The 17,443-nt window shown below is 36.9% G+C and overlaps 2 protein-coding genes and 1 long non-coding RNA gene across 15 annotated transcripts in view; 1 reads left to right on the top strand and 2 right to left on the bottom strand.

Annotated features, from left to right (window-relative positions):
• LOC126613507 (putative disease resistance protein RGA3) overlaps positions 1-8,620 on the bottom strand; it is a 36,937-nt gene extending 28,317 nt beyond the window's left edge. For 2 of the 11 annotated variants that reach the window (XM_050281180.1, XM_050281181.1), the window contains exon 1: positions 6,130-8,620. In XM_050281180.1, the coding sequence (XP_050137137.1) occupies positions 6,130-8,479 (2,350 nt within the window). In that variant the 5' untranslated portion in view covers positions 8,480-8,620. Of the gene's footprint in view, positions 1-4,566; positions 4,841-5,017 lie in introns of those variants that run through there. The other 9 variants (XM_050281184.1, XM_050281191.1, XM_050281177.1 and 6 more) reach the window with 8 other exon arrangements.
• LOC126613617 (putative disease resistance protein RGA3) overlaps positions 1-17,443 on the bottom strand; it is a 25,521-nt gene extending 8,078 nt beyond the window's left edge. The window contains exons 1-3 of one of the 3 annotated variants that reach the window (XM_050281192.1): positions 13,839-17,441; positions 13,452-13,707; positions 4,567-4,630 (exon numbers count right to left, since the gene is read on the bottom strand). In XM_050281192.1, the coding sequence (XP_050137149.1) occupies positions 13,862-17,290 (3,429 nt within the window). In that variant the 5' untranslated portion in view covers positions 17,291-17,441 and the 3' untranslated portion in view covers positions 4,567-4,630; positions 13,452-13,707; positions 13,839-13,861. Of the gene's footprint in view, positions 1-4,566; positions 4,631-13,451; positions 13,708-13,838 lie in introns of those variants that run through there. The other 2 variants (XM_050281200.1, XM_050281211.1) reach the window with 2 other exon arrangements.
• Positions 5,942-15,107, top strand: LOC126613650 (uncharacterized). Its single transcript, XR_007620160.1, has 2 exons — positions 5,942-6,042; positions 14,854-15,107. It is a non-coding gene; the product is annotated as an uncharacterized LOC126613650 (long non-coding RNA).

The raw sequence follows: 17,443 nt of genomic DNA, 5'->3' as shown, positions 1-17,443 counted from the left end.
TCCTTTGTAGCTAAGCAAATGTGGCTTAGGCCATCTAACATGGTTTGCATGACCGTCTTCTTGCACTTGAGTTTTTAAAATTAGAACACTGTGTTTTTGCAACTATATTCAAGTTTGAATTAAGTTCGAATTCTACTCTAGGTCATTGACAATCCACATCTTCAAAGAAACGCAGCTACATGTAGACTGGAGGTTGCCTTAGCCTCAATGTAATTGGCTTACAAAGATTATAAACTTTCATGTTATTGTACTAGAAAATGGTTAGCAAATGTGTTATTAACGCCCCTTCCTCAAATTCGTTAAGCTTGGTTTGCATGGTAAAGTTTCAACGTTCATGTCATCATGTCTGACTCTAATACCTAAGTTATTAATGTAAAGCAGATAATTGTTTGGCGATATTCACATCCTCAATGTGTGTTTTAGTTTTATATATTAACAGGAACAATAAGGTCAAGCTTGCCAAGTTTGGAAGTTTTTTTTTAATTTTTGATTTTTTTTATAGTCTCTTTCGGTTTAGGTCTTGAATTGTTTTGGGAAGGGTAGTTTACTTGCTTAGTGAAATGCTAAGGCACTATCAATGAAAGGCCTTTGCCAGAGTTATTGTGAAGCGGATCCATTTGTGTTAGATAAGAGCAACCTGATCTTTGATATCAAAAACTAGTTTAACGTTTCTCATGAAAAAGCCAATACATGCAGTGTGCATAATACGAACCTTCCTAAAGTATTAGCTTGTTATTTTATATGATGTCTTGTATCAAAATTAAGTAATTTTGCGACAAAATAATTGAAATTTTGGGGTTTGAGTTAGGTTATATTGATAAATATTAAACAAATCAAATTAAATAAGCATTAAGCTAATATAAATCAAATTAGGTCCACTCAATGTTGATTGATTGATATCCAACATATGATCCGTGGATTAGTACGATCATGGATATCTTTTTGATATGCGGATAATACCTCCGGGATCGCGGCGTTGTGGTGGATGGTTGTGTGTGATTCTGCTTTTGGAGGGTCTGACGAAAATGGCTTAGCAAAGAAATGTCAGATTCTGTTTCTAAAATCATTATTTATTTAGTTCTTTAATGCTTAGTATAACCGTCCAATAATATCTATATTTATTTATAAGTGCGAGATTTTACAAATAGTCATTTATTACAGTGATAGAGAGGAGTGTTACTTTACACTATAGTATAGGTTCAAATTCCATCAATTCTCTAATCTAACAAATTTACCATTTCACAAAAAAAAAAAAAATTGATTTTTATCAAAAGCAATTGCTAATATTGTATGTTTAAAAAAAAAAAAAGGTCTGCTAAATTAAACTCAGACGTGTGGGATCATCAATCAATTTATAATCTAGGACTTTGGCCTTTTTAGGAACCGACGCACTAACCTCAGTGTGAAAGAGATGTGTAAAAAATACAAATTAATTAAAGAAACAAAAATTAAAACAAGAGTAGAACCTTTAAATATCTAAATATTTACAACAGAAATATATATAATGCAAAACATGAGAAGATATTAATTACAAAATTACTAAGAATAATCCATACACTAATAAGAGAAGATTACGCTACTATGTCTCAACGTTAAGAACTCCTCTATTTTGTAACTCTAAAAATCTAATTGTGTACATAATTTTTTTCATTTTAATTGTAAACAATGAAGTGCACAATTAAATTTTTAAAATACGAGTAACAATTTTCTTTTATTTTTTACTTTATTTATTTATTTATTTACTTTTAGTACTACTTGCATTTTCTATATAAATTATAAGAAAAACTAACGAAAAGTTCAAAAAAAATTTAGTTTTAAAGAAAAATGACAAATAAAGGTATAGTGAATATCACCAAGGAAAGGTAAAAATGTGATTTTTCGTTAAAAGTGAACAATACCAGATGTGTTTCAGTTAAAACTCCCTAAATTATAACATTAACAACAAAAAGATGGAAAAAAAGAAGTAAATGTATGAATATTTTGAGACCTACTGCTACATCATAGCATTATGGATTATAGTGGAAGGACTGGTGGATCACTAAATTTGCCTTGATGACCTAATGGACCTATCAATGGTTCAATATTAGTTATTGTTTGTTAGGACTTAGGAATTATGTGATGCCACTTTTTGTTGGAGGAGAGAAATTTATATCGACTTCATGACACACTTAGACCGGAGTACAGGTATGCTAGCCGACATCTAAGGGTAACGTAGCCAAAAGGAAAGTGACGTATAAAATATGGATAAATTTAAACTGAAGCTATAATTTATTTAAACTAACGGAGGGTTTAAATATACGAAAACATTCCACGCGACGTCACGAACCCGTACACGTCGACCATGCGTCGCCACAAAGCGACACATGCTGACAGATTCCAGGAGAATATTTCGTTAACTCTAATGGACATACTTAATGACGTCAGTAACAACGTGAGAATTCCGTTAACTTTAACAGAATATTCTCCTTCTTCCCCAATTTTCCGGTCACCGTTGCCGCGCATCCGCCGCCGCCTGGTTCGCCGGAATTTGGAAAATTTTGGCCAGATTTTTTGTAAAAATTTGGCCGGACTCGTGGTCAGGAGAGGAGCACGATGGTGGTGGTTTGAAGTCCGATATGTGAGGTTTGATGATGGTTCTTTGTTGTTGTAGAGAGAAAAGAGGTACGGTGAGAGAGAAAAGAAGAAAAAGAGAAAGAGTTTCTGATTGTACGAGAGAGAGTTTCTGATTGGGTGATAAAAAAATAGGGAGAAAGGTGGTTGGTTGGTGTGGTAAGTGAGGGACCGGTTTGAAAATGGGAAAGGGTCCAAATCTTGTACAATTTAAAAGTACACAAAAATCTAGCTCACCCTATCAAAACAGTGTTTCCAACTCTAAATAATTCGCACACACATGTACAATTTTACCCGTTGTTAACGTACTTTAACTAAACGTAACTTCTTCGTTACAAATTCGGTTCAAGTCTAACTTGTGCTCACGTGTTCATAAAAATGAGTACTATTTAATTACGATAATAGGAAAAAACATTTAAAAGCCGAACAACAGTGCCCACGTTGGATTCCACTTTGCCAACAAGGGCATAATCGTCATTTTACATAATCGGGAAGGAAATTACATGAAAAATTAGGAACGGATCGTCACACTTTTAATGCAGTAATAATATTATGGAAAAAAAATTTACGTGCAATATTGTATTATTAGGTTGATAAACTACAATGACAGTAAACTCATTTCATGTAAGTCATTCTTCTTTTAAAGGCCTATCCTATTGTTTTTGTTTTGTTAGAAGAGTGTCTTTTTGGAAGTAAGAAACAATGATACATAGTTTTTCTAAAGAAAACAATGAACAAACAAACAGCTGGCATTTTTATTCCTACCGTTGGAATGACGTCTATGTTCGAACACCCCCTTCTCCTCCTATAAAAAGAAAAAAAGAGAGAAAAAGGGTAAAACCCAAATGGAGGAGGTTAATAATTGTAACCTAGTTCGCATGCGCTGCATAAATTAATAAGTGAATGTATACACACCAAAATTCAATGAGGCCTTAATGGTAACAACCTATAGCCGTTACATTTAATTCAGTGAGGTCTAATGGCAAGTCATGGTTATCCACAAATGAGAGGTTATGGAAAATTTCACCTTACATGTGGTCACAGTCAAGCAAACTCACCAACTCGGAGCATCGGGTTATCAAATCTGGAACTTCCCACATTTATTTATTTATTAGAGAGCCGCATTGCTCGCCCTTACATTGGACCACTTGTTGTGGTTGCTAAGTTACATTTAATTCACACGTGTATATTGGGGGAGATGTTTGAATTTCCTTCCTGGAACCTGGAAGGCTCAGTTATCTTCTCCATGAATCCGTTAGGTACAGTTAGGTGTTAACAGTTAATGTTCTATTCAAAAGCAACGTATGCTCTTCAAACAATTAACCTACCGCAAGCTTGTGGAAAACGATACACGTAGGCCATAAATTCTTTAACCTTCCCTTTTGTAGCTAAGCAAATGTGGCTTAGGCCATCTAACATGGTTTGCACGACCGTCTTTTTGCACTTGAGTTTTTTAAATTAGAATAGTGTATAACATAAATCGCCTTATACAACATAGGGCAACAAAAACATGTAAACACGTTTGCTTAATGTACATGTGTGTATTCTCTCTTTAAAATAAAAGTCACCATGAAATAACTGAAAATTAAAACTTGAGTATTACTGAGGAAAGGTTTCTTTCTTGTATCACTTAGTATAAAAGTGGGTTCAATTCTATTCCGTTCGGTTTTTTACCGGAACTAAAAACCAAACTGAAATTACTGCTCGATTCGGCTCAGATTTTTTCAATTTTTTGTTCAGTTCAGTTTATTTTCAATTTGGTCTATTCGGTTTGGCTTGGATTTGGTACATTTTAAGATTGTAATCTTCAAAGCATAATAGATAAAGTCATATTTCACCCTGTAATTTATACAACTTTTTTTTCTTTTGATAAAACCTCGACGGTACGAGAGAAATTTTATTGATAACGAAAAAGAATGTACACCTAGTCAGGGGAGACATAAACCTTACTCCTCATAAAATAAATATAAAATAAATAAAAAACGAGAAAAATTACATGAAAAAGAAGGGGGACATAAACCTTACCCCTCTTGAAATAAAACAAAGAAGATATATACAAGGAAAAGAGCAAAGTTGAAAAGTAAAAGAAGTGCAGGCTGCAACCATTTGATACACATACACCACCACGCTGTTGTGCGAGCGTAAACAATTGTAGAGATGCAAGCATAAAGTTTCAACGAGGAACGAATCTTGAGCCACCAACATAGAAAGGGTGCTTCGGGTAACGGTTCTGATTTAGTATCAGACGATCGGTGTATCACCATTCACCCGTAGGCAAAAAAGAAGAAAATAAACAAGCATTAGTGTAATTAAGAATATTGGCATTGATTTGAGAGACAAATATAGTTTGGATATTAATTTGGATTTATTGAAATGTAAAATGGAAATCAGAAGTTAGAAAAGGTACCAGAACACCAGCTGACTCCCGTATGTCATCAAGTCAATAAATGTAAATATTTGGGATGTGAGCAATCTTAGACCAGTCCTCACCTCTTTCTTTCTTGCATCTTTGCCTTAATAAGCTGGAGCAGTTGTGAATACGCAGTGTCTCTAAAGAGGTGAGGCGACACATCCCTTCTGGCAGTGATGCTAAATTAGGGCAATACCCAATGACTAGTTCGGAAAGGGATGTGAGGTTACCTATTCCTTCCGGCAACTTTATCAAACGATCACAGCTAGAAATACGGAGAGTACGAAGGCTCTTAAGGGATTTCCACTGCAAGAAACTCTCATCCTCCTTCCACAAATCCAGCTCGTTGCAGTTCATTATCTCTAGACAATCAAGTGCGGTGAGATGTTGGACGCTCGGAGATGGGGACAAAGGTATACCCCTCAGTCTACGACATTTGGACAAACGCAATTTCCTGAGAGAAGTGAGATTGCGCAGCCATCTCTCTGGAACACATTCTATATCCTCAATGCCTTCAATTGCCAAACTTATTAATTTGGAAAGAGGAGAAGAGGAGGAAGCGGAGACATGCGGGTCAGATGCTCCAGAGTCTAAAGGAGAGAAAATAGAGAAGAGGGAACAACATGTACAAGCAGATGATGTTGTTTCTGTTGGTGCCAAAATGTCTTCATCACCGATCATCATCGTCTCTTCTAATGGCTTCAAGCTGGTATTATCCAACAAAAGCTCTTCTTCAAGATGTGGATAGAGTGGCATGGAAGTTAGGTTAGGACAATTCCAGACATATAATAGAGAAAGACAGGGAAATGAAAGCGATGACTGCTGTATATGCTGATGCTCATTCTCTGTCATTGGGGAGCCAATTAGAGCACTCTGCTTCCACCATCCCTTGAGATTAGGACAATTCCATAGGTAAATTTTCTTTAAGGAGGGGAAGAATGGAATTCGAGACGCCGACGATGAAGCATCTGAAATGTACTCCAAAGCATCAAGCCCATCAAGTCTAAGAACCTTAAGACGAGGTAAATGATCAAATGGTGGGAGATACTGACATGTTCTGCAGTCCCGCAAACTGAGATTAACAATATTTGTGAGAGAAGAAAGCCAACCTGCAAACTTCACACCGTCAAAAAAATACACCGATAACTCTTTCAAATTTGAATGAGGTTGCAGTGCTTCCAATAACATTTCACCATTTGCAGCCTCATTGACGTCACCTGTAGTATTTACCTTCCACCTCAAAGACAATGAAGTAAGACTCTGTTTTTCCTTCATATTTGCAGAGATTGCTTCTGACACCATATCTTTCCCGTTCCACAAATTTTCAATGCTCATATTTCCCGTCAAGTTGTTAAGCCTGTTCAATACGCCAAGCCCAGCACCGCCCCTTGAGATGCAACCGTCTTCACTCAAAACAAATCTATCCAATGTCCGAAGACAAGCCAATTCTCCCAAACCATACGGCATATGATTCAAACTGATACACCGAAATACCATGAGATGCCTTAAATTGAACAATTTATTAATGTCTCTTGGCAGTTCCACAAGCTTATGACAATCTGACAGATTTAGGGTTTGCAAATTCTGAAGTCTAACTATCCACTTCGGGAGCCTCTCGATGGGATTTCCTCTAAGATCGAGATATCTTAAATGTCTCAGTTTACGTAGGGAATTTGGTAATGTTCTGACACCCAATTCATTCATACTCAACATGCGCAATAACTTAAAATTTGAAGCAATTGCATTGCAAAATGACTTAATAGACCCATATTCAGACTCATCAGAAAGACCGTACCAATATTTGGAAATGAAGAAAAATGTCCGCAACTTATGTGCCTTTAGCAAAGATGTCGGATTTTTTTTACTTGACCACCGATCAATTGAATAATCAAAAGACACATGACGAAGTTTTTCAGAAAAATTATCCTCCTCTTCAACTACTATGGTGATTTCCATCCCAGACACTGATTTTGCAAGGTCATGCATGAGGTCGTGCATTTTACAACTCCTTATCATACCAAACTCATCATATGTTACCTCTTGGAAAAAAGATCTCCACGCCAATTCAAAAAAATATTCATAACCAACATCTTCCAAACTCTTATTTTGATCTAAAGACTTAACAAACCCTTGTGCCACCCAGAGGTTAACCAATGTCTTTATATCAATCTCATGATCTTTAGGGAACAAGCTACAATATGCAAAACAATGTTTCAAATGTGATGGAAGGATATCATAGCTTAGCCTAAGTGTTGGTAAAATATCACTTGCTTCCTGATTTACTTTTGAAAGGTCGTTATTCTTGAAAGCCAACCATTCATTTTCCCGATTCTTAGAGTAGAGCATTCGCCCTATGGTCCTTATAGCAAGTGGGATGCCCTTACATTTTCCAACAATCTCTACCCCAATTGCCTTAATACTTGGATTTTCTGACTCTTGTTCTGTTTTGAAGGCCATTTGCTTAAATAAAGACCATGATTCTTTTTCTTCCAAACCCCTCAAGATATATGGCTTATTTGTGTCTGAGATCTTTGCAACTACTTCACTACGAGTGGTTATCAATATTCTACTACCTCTTGCACCACCCATCAACAAGCTTTTCAAACTAAGCCATTTTTCCCTATTTTCATTCCATACATCATCTAACACAAGGAGGTATCTCTTTCCATCTATTAGTTTTCGGAGGTCATTTTGCAATTGATCCAACTCAAGGTTTCCCAGTGTCCTACTAGTTGCGGACTCAATGATTTTTTTAACAAGCACATTCAACTCAAATGTATCAGAGATGCATATCCATATTTTCAACTCAAAATGTTTTTGGACTGTCTCGTCATTGAAAACAAGTTGGGCTAGTGCAGTTTTTCCCAAACCTCCAATCCCAACTAAGGAAATTATTGACACATTCTCTTTAGGAATAGGATCTAACATAAGTTGTACAATTTCCCTTTTATCTCTATCCCTCCCTATGATTTCTTCCTTACGGACAAATGAGTGACTTTCCCTTTCTCTAGTTAGAACTCGTGCCTCTTGGAGACGCTCATCTAAGTGAAACCTTCTGTCGGTCTCAATCACATTAAGTGTCTCCCTAATTTCTTTTATCTTATGACCCATCTTTAGCCGAAAAACAAGTTGGTTTGAGCTTGAGAAAAAAAGGCGTACCTGCTTCGAAATTTTATTTCCAATTACCATTTGCCTCCACCGAGCTTCAGTGTAGAATTCATCTAGCAAGTCGTCAGCATCATAAACTACATCTTCCAGGCTTTTCAGCCACTCTGTGACTTCATGATTGGCCTTCTTTTCTTCTGCATCAAGAAGAACATTTTTAATTTTGGTAACTGTCTTCTCAAGCTTTTTGAGCTCATCTTTGACACCGTAAAGCAATCCGATCTCTTGAATAGCATGGTTCTGCAAGGTTCCAATGATTCCTTCGGCAATGTTGAAGAGGACCCCTTCCGCCATCGTCTTGATTGAGGATAAGATTAAAGCAAAGCTGAAAGTATAGAGTTGATTGTAGGAGGTATGAATTTGGTGATCTAAGATGGATCCTCGCTGCTAATATTTATATGGCATTGCAACCCTATCTCTGGTAACTAATACTTAAGCGAAGTGTATGATTCTAACTTGTTAATGATGCGATTCTTAGATAAACAAGATTGAAAATCAAAAGGTAAATAAACAAAACAAGAATGCTTTATTCTTAACTTGCTTGGTTTGTTAGCTTGATACCAATGCTACAACCATTCTCCCCACCTTAGAACTTTGGTTGACAACTTGGCATCGAATATGAAAATTAAGTAATCGTAGACTGAAAATTCATTGATCCCAAGCAAAGCAAGGTATGTCTCTATAACTCGAATAGGTACAGATCTTTTCTTTTTCATACAAGCGATGCTATACTTTAAACTAATCTAAACTGTAGTAAGTAAGTTTCAACCTCGGATGCATGGGGGAGAGCACATCCATTATAGTTAAAATGGCTACGGCAGCATCATGAGAATGATTCAAACTTAAGACATATGGAAAAGGACCATAGAATGTGTATACAACTAAAAAGAATGAGATTTCTTTTGTTCATGCACACATTACAAGATGTTTCCCGTAATTGCTGAAGTAAAGAATAAACCATAACAAAAGCTGAACTCTCATGCTTCAATTCATTGCTTCCATAAAAAAACATGTTTGGACTATAAAGGAAAAAAGCCAGCTATGGGGCCAAGTCTATTTTTATTTACTCAAAATATTCCAGATTACCAACTTTGAGGCCCAATCTAATATCTTATCCAAGGGCTCGGACAGCCGCTTGACATTACTCAAACCCATCCGAGGGCTCGGACAGGATTTTAAATTTGTAAGTTTTGATTAGTACGCTGTAATGTCTGCCACTTGCATAGTCGGTTTGAAAGTATTAAAAGATTAATACGGCTTATCGTTAGATTGCCATGTTACTTACCCATTAGGGCCCGGATAAATATGACCTCAGCCCATCTCCTATATATCACATGCAATGCAATGATCCAAATATAATAGCAACCCTGCCATTAATTATATGGGCCCATATGTATATACATATATATAAAAGCACTCAAACGCTGACAAGTTAGTAATTTAATAAGGAAAACTAATGAAAATGGCTTGAAAACTTTGATTTTTAATGATAAGGACAAAATAAAGGGTAAAGTGAATAGTACCAGGATTGACTTTTTAGTGTAAAAATGTGGTTTTTCATTAAAGTGAACAGTACCGGGAGCTTTTCGTTAAAGTTCCCAATTTAATATAGTACTATCGACGTTTTTAAATTGACACTATATCACATGCAAGCGCTCCTATATATGAAACACAATTATAGAGCCAAAACACCTTTTTTATCCTTTCGAAATTTGAACATGAAGTGTGGGTAAAATAAAAAAATAAAATAAAAAAGCAAACAAAGGGTGTAAGAGTTTTGTTTAAAAAAGTGGTCACGTGCCTGTCGCACGAGCATCAAGTGACTTAACAACTGACGTAGTGTTGCTATCTTTGAGCCCCTGTACAATAAGTTAACATACACGATTTAGCTAGTGTTAGTTGTTTCTTGCCACTAGAAATGTGTATTGGGCCAGAAATGGTTTGGACTTAACCACGCCTATTAACTCCCCAACTAGATTAATGGGCTGATTCTTAGTCCAGCCCACTACGTTATGAGTTTGCAGGTCTAGTTTCTCATTTTGGATAACATTTTCTATCTTTTTTTTCACAATTATTTTTTTTGTCATAAGGAGAAAAAAAAAGAGGGTTTTTTTTTTATCTAAAAAATAAATATTGAAAATTGACTTTTATTTTTTTACAAAAAATATTCTTTACGTTAAAGGGGAGGGGGCAGGCTAAGCCTCACAATGAGCTAGCAATAATATGGTTTAAATTCACCTTTGTCGAGAATCGAACATGACATCTCACTTATAAGTGAAGATTTGACTAGTTTTGTATTGTAGAAATATGACTCCTTGTATTGATGTGTGAAAAATATTACAATATATATAGGGTTATATTAATCTGTATTGACGTAGGAATCCTAAACTAATTACAATTGAAAATTGCATTCCTATAATACATGCTACAATCATGGAGAGGATGGGACAAGTTTGGAAAAAAGAAGTTTATGATGAGGTTGATGAAGGGCTTTAGTGAAAAGATTGGCTGGTTATTAGCAGAGGGAATATAACCAACACGATGACTACCAATGTATGAATATTTTGGGACCTACTGCTACATCATAGCATTATGGACTATAGCGGAAGGACCGGTGGATCACTGAATTTGCCTTGATGACCTAATGGACCTATCAATGGTTCAATATTAGTTATTGTTTGTTAGGACTTAGGAATTATGTGATGCCACTTTTTGTTGGATGAGAGAAATTTATATCGATTTTATGACACACTTAGACCGGAATCGAGGTATGCTGGCCGACACCTAAGGGTAACGTAGTCAAAAGGAAAATGACGTGTAAAATATGGATAAATTTAAACCGAAGCTATAATTTATTTAAACTAACGGAGGGTTTAAATATACGAAAACATTCCACGCGACGTCACGAACCCGTACACGTCGACCATGCGTCGCCACAAAGCGACAAACGCTGATAGATTCCAGGAGAATATTCTGTTAACTCTAATGGACATACTTAATGACGTCGGTAACAGCGTGAGAATTCCGTAAACTTTAACAGAATATTCTCCTTCTTCCCCAACTTTCTGGTCACCGTTGCCGCGTATCCGCCGTCGCCTGGTTCGCCGGAATTTGGAAAATTTTGGCTGGATTTTTGTAAAAACTTTAAAACTCTATTTGGCCGGATTTTTTGTAAAAATTTGGCCGGACTCGTGGTCAGCAGAGGAGCACTATGGTGGTGGTTTGAAGTTCGATATGTGAGGTTTGATGATGGTTCTTTGTTGTTGTAGAGAGAAAAGAGGTACAGTGAGAGAGAAAAGAAGAAGAGAAAGAGTTTTTGATTGTACAAGAGAGAGTTTCTGATTGGGTGATAAAAAATAGGGAGAAAGGTGGTTGGTTGGTGTGGTAAGTGAGGGACCGGTTTGAAAATGGGAAAGGGTCCAAATCTTGTACAATTTAAAAGTACACAAAAATCTAGCTCACCCTATCAAAACAGTGTTTCCAACTCTAAATAATTCGCACACACATGTACAATTTTACCCGTTGTTAACGTACTTTAACTAAACGTAACTTCTTCGTTACAAATTCGGTTCGAGTCTAACTTGTGCTCACGTGTTCATAAAAACGAGTACTATTTAATTACGATAATAGGAAAAAACATTTTAAAGCCGAACAACAGTGCCCACGCTGGATTCCACTTTTGCCAACAAGGGCATAATCATCATTTTACATAATCGGGAAGGAAATTACATGGAAAATTAGGGACGGATCGTCACACTTTTAATCCAGTAATAATATTATGGAAAAAAAATTTACGCACGACATTGTATTACTAGGTTAATAAACTATAATGACGGTAAACTCATTTCACGTAGGTCATTTTTCTTTTAAAGGCCTATCCTATTGTTTTTGTTTTGTTGGAAGAGTGTCTTTTTGGAAGTAAGAAAAAATGAAACATAGTTTTTCTAAAGAAAACAATGAACAAACAAACAAGTGGCATTTTTATTCCTACCGTTGGAATGACGTCTATGTTCGAACACCCCCTTCTCCTCCTATAAAAAGAAAAAAAAAAGAGAGAAAAAGGGTAACAACCAAATGAAGGAGGTTAATAATTGTAACCTAGTTTGCATGCGCTGCATAAATTAATAAGTGAATGTATACACACTAAAATTCAGTGAGGCCTTAATGGTAACAACCTATAGCCGTTACATTTAATTCAGTGAGGTCTGGCGGCAAGTCACGGTTATCCACCAATGAGAGGTTATGGAAAATTTCACCTTACCTGTGGTCACAGTCAAGCAGACTCACCAACTCGGAGCATCGGATTATCGAATCTGGAACTTCCCATATTTTATTTATTTATTAGAGAGCCGTATTTCTTGCCTTACCATTGGACCACTTGTTGTGGTTGCTAAGTTACATTTAATTCACACGTGTATATTGGGGGAGATGTTTGAATTTCCTTCCTGGAACCTGGAAGGCTCAGTTATCTTCTCCATGAATCCGTTATGTACAGTTAGGTGTTAACAGTTAATGTTCTATTCAAAAGCAACATATGCTCTACAAACAATTAACCTACCGCATGCTTGTGGAAAATGATACACGTAGGCCATAAATTCTTTAACCTTCCCCTTTGTAGCTAAGCAAATGTGGCTTAGGCCATCTAACATGGTTTGCACGACCGTCTTCTTGCACTTGAGTTTTTAAAATTAGAATAGTGTATAACATAAATCGCCTTATACAGAGAAGAAGGTATCAGAAACATAGGGCAACAAAAACATGTAAACACGTTGGCTTAATGTACATGTGTGTCTTTTCTCTTTAAAATAAAAGTCACCATGAAATAACTGAAAATTAAAGCTTGAGCATTACTAACAAAAGGTTTCTTGTATCACCTAGTATCAAAGTGGGTTCAATTCTATTCCGTTCGGTTTTTTACCGGAACTAAAAACCAAACTGAAATTACTGTTCGATTCGGCTCGGATTTGTTCAATTTTTTGTTCAGTTCAGTTTATTTTCAATTCGGTCTATTCGGTTTGGCTTGGATTTGGTACATTTTAAGATTGTAATCTTCAAAGCATAACAGATAAAGTCATATTTCACCCTGTAATTTATACAACTTTTTTTTCTTTTGATAAAACCTCGGCGGTACGAGGGAAATTTTATTGATAACGAAAAAGAATGTACACCTAGTCAGGAGGGGACATAAACCTTACCCCTCATAAAATAAATAAAAAATAAAAAAAGAGAGAAAAAAATTACATGAAAATGAAGGGGGGACATAAACCTTACCCCTCTTGAAATGAAACAAAGAAGATATATACAAGGAAAAGAGCAAAGTTGAAAAGTAAAAGAAGTGCAGGCTGCAACCATTTGATACACATACACTACCATGCTATTGTGCGAGCGTAAACAATTGTAGAGATGCAAGCATAAAGTTTCAACGAGGAACGAATCTTGAGCCACCAACATAGAAAGGGCGCTTCGGTTAACTGAATGAATGGTTCTGATTTAGTATCAGACGATCAGCGTATCACCATTCACTAGTAAGCAAAAACGAATAAGAAAATAATTGTAAGATTATTGGCATGGATTGAGAGACAAATATGGTCTGGATATTAATTTGGAGTAATTGAAGTGCAAATAAGAAATCAGAAGAAGTTAGAAAAGGTACCTGACCATGACGCCAACTTCTCTCTAGTGAATGCTTATATTAGGGATGTGAGCAATCTTAGACCAGTCCTCACCTCTTTCCTTCTCGCATCTTTGCATTAATAAGCTGGAGCAGTTTCGAATTTCTAGTGTCTCTAAAGAGGTGAGGCGACACATCCCTTCTGGCAGTGATGCTAAATTAGGGCAATCTCCAATGACTAGTTCGGAAAGGGATGTGAGGTTACCTATTCCTTCCGGCAACTTTATCAAACAATCACAGTACTTAATATGGAGAGTACGAAGGCTCCTAAGGGATTTCCATTGCAAGAAACTCTCATCCTCCTTCCACAAATCCAGCTCGTTGCAGCCCCTTACCTCTAGACAATCAAGTGTGGTGAGATGTTGGACGCTCGGAGATGGGGACAAAGGTATACCCCTCAGTCTACGACAAAGGGACAAACGCAATTTCCTGAGAGAAGTGAGATTGCGCAGCCATCTCTCTGGAACACATTCTATATCCTCAATGCCTTCAATTGCCAAACTTATTAATTTGGAAAGAGGAAAAGAGGAGGAAGCGGAGACATGCGGGTCAGATGCTCCAGAGACTGAAGGAGAGAAAATAGAGAAGAGGGAACAACATGTACAAGCAGATGATGTTGTTTCTGCTGGTGCCAAAATGTCTTCATCACCGATCATCATCGTCTCTTCTAATGGCTTCAAGCTGGTATTATGCAAGGACAGCGCGTCTTCAAGATGTGGATAGAGTGGCATGGAAGTTAGGTTAGGGCAATCCCAGACATATAATAGAGAAAGACAGGGAAATGAAAGCGATGACTGCTGTATATGCTGATGCTCATACTCTGTCATTGGGGAGCCAATTAGAGCACTCTGCTTCCACCATCCCTTGAGATTAGGACAATTCCGTAGGTAAATTTCCTTTAAGGAGGGGAAGAATGGAATTCGCGACGCGGACGATGAAGCATCTGAAATGTACTCCAAAGCATGAAGCCCATTAAGTCGAAGAACCTTAAGACGAGGTAAATGATCAAATGGTGGGAGATACTGACATGTTTGGCAGTCCTCCAAACTGAGTTTAACAATATTTGCGAGAGAAGAAAGCCAACCTGCAAACTTCACACCGTCAAAAAAATACACCGATAACTCTTTCAAATTTGAATGAGGTTGCAGTGCTTCCAATAACATTTCACCATTTTCAGCCTCATTGACGTCACCTGTAGTATTTACCTTCCACCACAAAGACAACGAAGTAAGACTCTGTTTTTCCTTCATATTTGCAGAGATTGCTTCTGACACCATATCTTTCCCGTTCCACAAATTTTCAATGCTCATATTTCCCGTCAAGTTGTTAAGCCTGTTCAATACGCCAAGCCCAGCACCGCCCCTTGAGATGCAACCGTCTTCACTCAAACCAAATCTATCCAATGTCCGAAGACAAGCCAATTCTCCCAAACCATACGGCATATGATTCAAACTGATACACCGAACTACCATGAGATGCCTTAAATTGAACAATTTATTAATGTCTCTTGGCAGTTTCACAAGCTTATGACAATCTGACAGATTTAGGGTTTGCAAATTCTGAAGTCTAACAATCCACTTCGGGAGCCTCTCAATGGGATTTCCTCTAAGATCGAGATATCTTAAATGTCTCAGTTTACGTAGGGAATTTGGTAATGTTCTGACACCCAATTCATTCATACTCAACATGCGCAATAACTTAAAATTTGAAGCAATTGCATTGCAAAATGACTTAATAGACCCATATTCAGACTCATCAGAAAGACCGTACCAATATTTGGAAATGAAGAAAAATGTCCGCAACTTATGTGCCTTTAGCAAAGATGTCGGATTTTTTTTACTTGACCACCGATCAATTGAATAATCAAAAGACACATGACGAAGTTTTTCAGAAAAATTATCCTCCTCTTCAACTACTATGGTGATTTCCATCCCAGACACTGATTTTGCAAGGTCATGCATGAGGTCGTGCATTTTACAACTCCTTATCATACCAAACTCATCATATGTTACCTCTTGGAAAAAAGATCTCCACGCCAATTCAAAAAAATATTCATAACCAACATCTTCCAAACTCTTATTTTGATCTAAAGACTTAACAAACCCTTGTGCCACCCAGAGGTTAACCAATGTCTTTATATCAATCTCATGATCTTTAGGGAACAAGCTACAATATGCAAAACAATGTTTCAAATGTGATGGAAGGATATCATAGCTTAGCCTAAGTGTTGGTAAAATATCACTTGCTTCCTGATTTACTTTTGAAAGGTCGTTATTCTTGAAAGCCAACCATTCATTTTCCCGATTCTTAGAGTAGAGCATTCGCCCTATGGTCCTTATAGCAAGTGGGATGCCCTTACATTTTCCAACAATCTCTACCCCAATTGCCTTAATACTTGGATTTTCTGACTCTTGTTCTGTTTTGAAGGCCATTTGCTTAAATAAAGACCATGATTCTTTTTCTTCCAAACCCCTCAAGATATATGGCTTATTTGTGTCTGAGATCTTTGCAACTACTTCACTACGAGTGGTTATCAATATTCTACTACCTCTTGCACCACCCATCAACAAGCTTTTCAAACTAAGCCATTTTTCCCTATTTTCATTCCATACATCATCTAACACAAGGAGGTATCTCTTTCCATCTATTAGTTTTCGGAGGTCATTTTGCAATTGATCCAACTCAAGGTTTCCCAGTGTCCTACTAGTTGCGGACTCAATGATTTTTTTAACAAGCACATTCAACTCAAATGTATCAGAGATGCATATCCATATTTTCAACTCAAAATGTTTTTGGACTGTCTCGTCATTGAAAACAAGTTGGGCTAGTGCAGTTTTTCCCAAACCTCCAATCCCAACTAAGGAAATTATTGACACATTCTCTTTAGGAATAGGATCTAACATAAGTTGTACAATTTCCCTTTTATCTCTATCCCTCCCTATGATTTCTTCCTTACGGACAAATGAGTGACTTTCCCTTTCTCTAGTTAGAACTCGTGCCTCTTGGAGACGCTCATCTAAGTGAAACCTTCTGTCGGTCTCAATCACATTAAGTGTCTCCCTAATTTCTTTTATCTTATGACCCATCTTTAGCCGAAAAACAAGTTGGTTTGAGCTTGAGAAAAAGAGGCGTACCTGCTTCAAAATTTTATTTCCAATTACCATTTGTCTCCACCGAGCTTCAGTGTAGAATTCATCTAGCAAGTCGTCAGCATCATAAACTACATCTTCCAGGCTTTTCAGCCACTCTGTGACTTCATGATTGGCCTTCTTTTCTTCTGCATCAAGAAGAACATTTTTTATTTTGGTAACTGTCTTCTCAAGCTTTTTGAGCTCATCTTTGACACCGTAAAGCAATCCCATCTCTTGAATAGCATGGTTCTGCAAGGTTCCAATGATTCCTTCGGCAATGTTGAAGAGGACCCCTTCCGCCATCGTCTTGATTGAGGATAAGATTAAAGCAAAGCTGAAAGTATAGAGTTGATTGTAGGAGGTATGAATTTGGTGATCTAAGATGGATCCTCGCTGCTAATATTTATATGGCATTGCAACCCTATCTCTTGTAACTAATACTTAAGCGAAGTATAT

The sequence above is a fragment of the Malus sylvestris genome, chromosome 2 (assembly GCF_916048215.2).
Source record: "Malus sylvestris chromosome 2, drMalSylv7.2, whole genome shotgun sequence".
NCBI lineage: Eukaryota > Viridiplantae > Streptophyta > Magnoliopsida > Rosales > Rosaceae > Malus > Malus sylvestris.
This window is presented reverse-complemented; position numbering and strand designations above follow the sequence as displayed.